The sequence below is a fragment of the Eptesicus fuscus genome, chromosome 7 (assembly GCF_027574615.1).
Source record: "Eptesicus fuscus isolate TK198812 chromosome 7, DD_ASM_mEF_20220401, whole genome shotgun sequence".
Lineage (NCBI taxonomy): Eukaryota > Metazoa > Chordata > Mammalia > Chiroptera > Vespertilionidae > Eptesicus > Eptesicus fuscus.
The window spans coordinates 105,660,536-105,667,519 of record NC_072479.1 but is presented as its reverse complement, the minus strand read 5'-3'; the positions used below and the strand labels follow the sequence as shown (position 1 = coordinate 105,667,519).

Genomic DNA, 6,984 nt, shown 5'->3' with positions numbered 1-6,984 from the left:
CAGGTTACACTGTGAAAAGCAATCTTCATTAAAAAATAACTACAACGTACAAGAGCAGCTTTGCGAACGGTCCCAGGGAGAATAAAAGAGGAAAGAAAGAACGCACCTACTGTAACAGGTAACGGGACTCACAGCCACCACTGATTGGCTGCTGCAGTCCCCCGGGAGGCGGGACGGTGCCAGGAACTTCCGGGGCGGGGCCTCGGCCGCCGCCGCGAGCGGGCGGGCGGTCTCCATGGCAACCAGCGGGGCCTGTGCGAGGCCCACTTGCCGCCGCGTCGGCCCCGCCCGCACCCAGGTCGCGCCGCGACCCGCCCTCCACTGCGACCCCGGCCCCGCGCCCGCCTCCCGCCGCCGCGGCCGCCCTGGCCTGACCTGACCGGGAAGCAGTTCCGGCGGCGGCCGGCGGCCGGCGTGACTCATCGGCCGGCCCGCGTCCCCGGATCGCGCCATCTCGGCGGCGGCCCGCGCGGCAGACTGCGCCGCGGAGACCCAGGTACGCGCCCGCCGCCCGGCCCGGCTCCGCCGCAGGTGCGTCCGCCCTTTGTTCTGCCCCGGCCCCGCGCCCGCCCCGCCGCCGGCTCTTTGCACCTCCCACGCCGCGTGCCGTGCTCCCACCCCCTCTTCTGCAGTGGAAACCCTTTAAAAAACATTTTTCACCCTCAGGCCGCAGAACAAGTCCAGCCTCCTGTGCAGTGCGCCCGGCCCGGTGGGGTCCGCGATAAAGGAGCCGACCCGGAATCGGGGGTCCCCGAGGCCTGCACCACCTGCCTGGCCGCGGGCGCTCACCTCCGGCTGGATCCATCCGCCCTGCCTTCACTCCGGGTCCGGAACCCCACCTGTCCCCGCATTCCTGTCTGGGTTTACCCAGTTCTAGCATCACAGGACCTCAGGTGCCGGCTTACCCAAACCAGGGCCCTTCCCCGCCCATCCAGGTTGGGCCTCTGCCAACATGGTCCAACCCCAGACGTCAAAAGCCGAGACCCCAGCCCCTGCAGCCGCCACCAGTGCCCAAATGGATGACGTCATAGACACCCTGACCTCCCTGCGCCTCACCAATTCGGCGCTGAGGCGGGAGGCCTCCACGCTGCGGGCGGAGAAGGCGAACCTCACCAACATGCTGGAGAGCGTGATGGCGGAGCTGACCTTGTTACGCACCAGGGCTCGGATCCCGGGGGCGCTGCAGATCACCCCACCCATCTCAGCCATGACCTCCAACGGGACCCGACCCATGACCACGCCGCCCACCTCTCTGCCCGAGCCTTTCTCGGGAGACCCGGGCCAGCTCGCGGGGTTCCTGATGCAGATGGACAGGTTCATGATCTTCCAGGCCTCCCGCTTCCCGGGCGAAGCCGAGCGGGTGGCGTTCCTCGTGTCGCGGCTGACGGGGGAGGCGGAGAAGTGGGCCATCCCCCACATGCAACCCGACAGCCCGCTGCGGAACAACTACCAGGGCTTCCTGGCGGAGCTGCGGAGAACCTACAAGTCTCCGCTGCGGCACGCGCGGCGCGCGCAGATCCGGAAGACTTCCGCCTCCAACCGGGCGGTGCGGGAGCGGCAGGTGCTGTGCCGCCAGCTGGCCGCCGCGGGCCCGGGCCCCTGCCCTGTGCACCCCGCCTCCAGTGGGACTAGTCCAGCGCCGGCCCTGCCCACCCGAGCTCGGAACCTTTAAGAGCCGCCACCATCCTGGTTGCATCGGCAAACGCACTCGGGAGCAGCGCCCTTTGCGCGCAGAAGTGACCCTGCAGCAGTACCGTTCTTTAGAAGACCCCCTGCCTGCCCTCCAGACGGCCCCTCTTCACCCCCTGGGGCGCCCGGGCTCCCCTCCCTTCCTCGTGTGTGTGCTAGCTGTGTCCCCGCCTCGGTGCATGCTCCCCCTCATGCTTGAAAGCCAGCTCCTCCGTGACCACAGCTCAGCTACTGCCACAGGCCTCCACTCATGCTCCCGCCCGCCGACCCCCCCAGCCCGACGCGCACAGATGCTCTGCGGCTCCCCGCCTGGCGGCCTGTTCTCACCGGCAGAGGCACTTTGGCCAGGCTGGTGGGGACCTGGACCCGGGAGCCTGGCCTCCCACCCATGAGTGACCGCTGCCCTGCCAGGGCCAGTGGAGCAGGCAGGGGTGTCCTTGGCGGCCGAGAGGTCACTGCTGGGAGTGTGGCTCCAGCACTTTGGGGCACGCTTCACTTTGCACTAGCCTCGCAGTCTGTGCCCCCATTGCCGCTCGGATGGCCCGGAAACGCAGGCGGAGGGAGACACCTGGAGGATGCCCGCCACGAGGGCCTGGCGCAGCGGCGTGTTCTGGCGGCACCGGACTCCCGGGCCTGGAAGCTGCCGGCGGAAGAAGGAGACTGACTGGGACCGCTGGGCAGCTCCCTCGGCTGTCGCGTGCGCGGCACGTGGTGCCCAAGACCCTCTGCCGGCTGGGGGCTGGCCGCCGGGGCGCATTGCGCCGCCCTGGACCTCCAGTGGAATCGCCGCAGCCGCTGGCGCAGTCACCCCTCCTCCGTCCCGCGTCACGTGGTCCCTTCTCCACTCAGGTGACAAGTGGCCTTCCGCTCAGCCCCTCAGCACCTCCAGGGCTCAGAGCCCCCCAGGCCTGGCTGTCCGTCAGCTGCCCAGTCTTTGTCCAAGAAAACATGGACGCCTAGCTGGGCCGCCTTCCTCTGGGAGCATCTGGGAGCACTGCAGGAAGGGGCCTTGGCCCTGGTGACCCGGCCAGGCCTCGGACTACCCCGTCCTCACTGACGGGCGGCTGGCACTCATGTCGCAGGCCTGAGGGACACAGCCGCGCCTCAGCGGGGGACGGCCTCGCGCTTCCTCACGGGCGCCCCGAAGTCACTGGCCAAATGGCGCTTGCCCAGGTCCTTTGGGTGGGGATGCTCCGCCATGTTTGGACGCCAGCCAAACTCCATTGACATTCACACGGCCGCCTGGACCGTGGGGGGCCAGGGGGTGTCTTACCCTGGCTTCCTCCGCCCCTGCTCTGGCCTGGCTGCACCACCCAGAGACAGGTGACGGGACACCCAGGCTGGGCCCTGGGCCCATCCGACTTCCTGAGAGTTTCGGTGATGCGGGGACAGTGCCCGCGCCTGACGCAGCCCCGCCTGGCAGCCAGGGGTGTGCAGTGGCTGCTGCTGTCCGGGGGTCACTGCCTCCACTGTGACCCCGTTAGCCCGCTGCCCCGCTTCACAACGGCCTGCACGCAGGCCACAGGCCCCTGCGTCCCACCGCGGCTCAGGGGACATGGTGCTCACTAAGCATGCTGGGGGGCCACAGAGGAGCCCCGATTCCGGGGGCGGCACCTCTGAGGGTGTGCCCGTCACTTCTCAGTGCTCAGCTTTCTCTGCCTATCTGCCAGGTACAGGTGGCCACAGATGAGGGGGTACAGTGGCACCTGGGCAAAGCACGCCCGCAGGGGGTAACTCACCTTGAAGGTTCCTGTGTGCCCGGCCCAGCCAGGGTAGGAGACCAGCAGGGGAGCAGGCGGGACTCTGTCTCAGCAGCCCCTGGGGCCACCCGAGTGGTTTGTAGACATCCTGTTGGCAGGCTGTAGAAGGCCTGTCAGTCACACTGCTCACAGCAGGACGAGCCCCTGGGCAGGGCTGGCCACGCGGGCCGCCCCCAGCCGTCACCTGGCCCTTTGTCCGTGGGGCGTGCCCAGCCCGGCTGCCGCTCGGCCTCACCGGGCCGTGGTTCCGCTGCGTTTCGTCTCGGTGCTTGGGCGGTGCGGCCGCACATCCGTGACCCTGACTGCTTCCTGCAGCTGTGGGAACGAGCAGGTGCGGGAGCTGGGGTCACCCCACACTGGACTCGGAAGCAACCACACGGAGCCCACTGGCTCTAGAGGGAGACACCCCGTCCCCAGCAAGAGGAGGGGACCCAGGGCTGGGCCATGGCGGCCGGCAGGTCAGGCCGGAGGAAGTGGGGGGGAAGCCGCTGTGTACACGCTGTGGGTTAGACTAAGTTGAAGGACTGCATTGGTTTGTTGAAGGGCCCGGCAGCTGCGTTCATGCACGTGAGGAGCCGTCTCATGGGGGGGCCGGGCTCTGCTCTGACTGCTCTGGTCTCCACGAGCCCCTAGGGAGAGAGCTTCGTTTCCTGCCGGCATCCTCCAGGCGGGACTCAGATGAGGGTGGCCTCCTGGCCTCATACATGGCGTGACCTTGGAGTGAAAGTCCTGCAGCATTTCATGGCGTCCAGGAGGAGCAGAGGCCGCCTCGGCGCCAGGCGAGCAGGGGTGAGGGAGCAGGAGGAGGGCAGGTAGGACTCCTGGTGCGCACGCCCGGACGGGGGCAGACCGCCCATGGGTGACCGGGACCCTGGCAGCCCACGGAGAGCGGCCTGCAGGGAGGGTTGGCACATCCCGGGGGCAGGCCCTGGGGTGGTGGGAGGGACGCGTGCCGGGGCCACCGGCCGTGAGCGGAGCTTAGGGGGAGAGCTCCTCGCAGGCGCCTTCCACCTGCAGCCGCGGGTCTCGGAGCCTGTCGCTTCTGCTGGGCAAGCGCCAGCTCAGAAGCTGAGAGACGGCGACATGAGGAGGAGCCGGGCGCCCGGAAGAGAGAGAGGAGGAGGCTGGGGTTCAGGGCAGGCCCTCACCGAGCAGCTGCCGTCTCCCCGTGGTGGCGGTTGGCACGGCACAGGTGCAGTAGGGACGGGGGCACCCAGCTCCTCACTTTCAGTCGCCGACTCCTTTCCATAAGCAAGTGACCTGCCAGGTCTCGGCACACGCACGTTCTGGGGACTTGGGAAGATGAGGGAGGAGAGGAAGGTGAAGTTGGGCCATTTTGGTATTTGTCCGGCCCCCTGCCATGTGTGTACCACCTTTGCTTTGAGCTGGCGGTGCCGCGCCATCGGGGGGATGGGCAGGGGCCGGCGGTCACCGCGGTGACTCACTGCTCACTTAGAAATGGACGCGGACCTCGTGCATCCGCTGTCCCCAGCGGACGGTCCTTCCTTAGGCAGCTGCCCAGTGTGGGGTGACCCCAGCTCCCGCACCTGCTCGTTCCCACAGCTGCAGGAAGCAGTCAGGGGCTCTGGTGACTGCGGATTGACGGGAACCCGTGGGCAGAACGGCTTCAGGAGTGGCCCCATCGCCACCGCCCCGGCCAGGACGGCCGTGCGCATCCTGCCGCCGGGCCCGCGGGAGCCGCCATCGGGCTGAGTCACTGCTAACTTGACAATGAGGAGCCAGCCTGTGTTTCAGTTGGCACTTCTCTGTTTGTAGCGAAGTCTCACATCTTTCTCTTCAGCAGGCGTTTCCTCTCTGTGGATTGTCTGTCCTTCGCGCTCATGGACTGGGTCTGATCCATTGTATGAGCTCGTTGTGTATTAAAGACACTAACCTGTCACGTGTCACATGTGCTGCGCGTTCCCGGCCTTTTGCTTTTGTGGGTGTGTTTTACGCAGTTTCAGCCTCCTGTCTCTGGCCGGCCCGTTCCCTCCGGCGCTGCGCCCTGCGTGTGGCAGACAGGCCGCTCACCGTCGGCTCACGCTGTGTCATTGCTGCACCAGCGTCCTCCGGCACATGGCAGGTGCCCAGTGCACGGTCAGCTTGTCGCACAGATGGGGGTGCTGGGTGCTGGGTGCTGGGGATCCTTGGGTGGCAAACAGGCCGTCCTCAAGCCTGGGCCCCCGACTCCCTAGAATCGTTAAGTCACTGAGGACCCCAAAGAGCTTTTGCTGACGTCGATTTTGTGGCCATCATCTTACAAAACGGAGGGTGTTTTAACATATTTAAAAAACAACTCGCTGATGCCCATGGGAATAGCATATTTCCTCAAACAAAGCATTGAGAAGAGGGCGTTGTACATTTTTGCCAAGTAATGTCTGGCTTAGTAGTGACAGCTGGAGTCGCACCCCTGCTTCCGCACTTGGTCTCTTGCAAGATCACACGTACGTAGCCCCTGAAAACCCCCGCTGTTCCCCGCGAGACGGAAGGCCAGGGTGTTCCAGTGTCACCCGAAACCCGTCCACCTCCCACACCCCGAAGTAGCTGCGGGGGCGCTGCTGGGCAGAGGAGAGGGGACTGTGTGGCGTCCTTCCCTCTGAGCTCACGCTCCTTGCTGGAGTTCCTTGGCCTGCAGGCAGGAGGAGCGGCTGAGTGGACTTGGTCTCAGAGATTTCAGCGAACACCTGAGCCCACAGATCCCTTCCCTCCCCACTTGCTGTGCGTTTCCTTCGGCGCGTTTGGAGCTCCCACCTTCAGAGGCCCGCTCTCCTGTGACCTGTGCTCCGTTTGTCCCCCTGGCCTCCCTTTTTAGGTGACGTCAGTTTATAATTTGTGTTCCTATCTAGTGGGGTCCCCTCTCGAGGTTTCTTTGCTGTTCTCAGCAGATGAACTTGAAAAGTTAATTCTAAGGTTTCCCACAATCTTGGTAACAGGTGTGGGGCTGCGCAGGGCGGAGCCTGTAGGATGGGGCGGAGCCTGTAGGATGGGGCGGAGCCTGTAGGACGGGGTGGAGCCTATAGAATGGGGCGGAGCCTGTAGGATGGGGCGGAGCCTGTAGGATGGGGCGGAGCCTGTAGGACGGGGTGGAGCCTGTAGGACGGGGTGGCCCCTCCTTCCCGCCAGCAGGGGCGTTGCCCTGGGCTTCCCTCCAATGGGCTTCTCTAGACTGGCGGCTCTGGGCCCCAGGGGAGATCTGCCCCATCTGCTGTCCTGCGGGGAAGTCTGCGCAGGGCCCTCCTGCTGGCCCAGGTGGCTGCTCCTGAGAGGCTTACAAGGGCCTGGCCCCCACTCTGCCTGAGGGTGGAGCTACCGAGCTGTGACCCACCCCAGTTTGAGGCTGGAGGCCAGGAGCCTGGGCCGGACCTGGTGGGAGAGGACCCGGAGGAATCCGCACTGAGCGGGGCTCTGCCCATGGCGTCCCGGGCCGGCACTGGTGCCACCCTCCTCTCCGTCCCACCTTCCCCCTCAGCGCGGCCCCGTGCTGCGCCCACACTCTGCCTGGAGCTGTCCCTCCACCACGGCCTCCTCCCCGCGC

At 66.3% G+C, this 6,984-nt stretch overlaps 1 protein-coding gene across 3 annotated transcripts; it reads left to right on the top strand.

The window, feature by feature from the left end:
* The first annotated feature begins 290 nt into the window (after positions 1-290).
* On the top strand, positions 291-5,347 carry RTL6 (retrotransposon Gag like 6). Of its 3 annotated transcripts, none has more exons than XR_008556682.1 (3): positions 291-531; positions 667-4,261; positions 5,013-5,347. XR_008556682.1 is itself a non-coding variant. In XM_054719622.1 (2 exons), exon 2 carries the CDS (start codon positions 953-955, stop codon positions 1,670-1,672), a length of 720 nt encoding a protein of 239 aa, XP_054575597.1. In that variant the 5' UTR covers positions 291-531; positions 667-952; the 3' UTR covers positions 1,673-4,997. The 3 variants fall into 3 exon arrangements, 1 of the variants encoding a protein (XP_054575597.1); XR_008556683.1 differs by having other exon boundaries at positions 667-3,359; positions 5,013-5,025; XM_054719622.1 differs by lacking the exon at positions 5,013-5,347 and having other exon boundaries at positions 667-4,997.
* Positions 5,348-6,984: the final 1,637 nt, after the last annotated feature.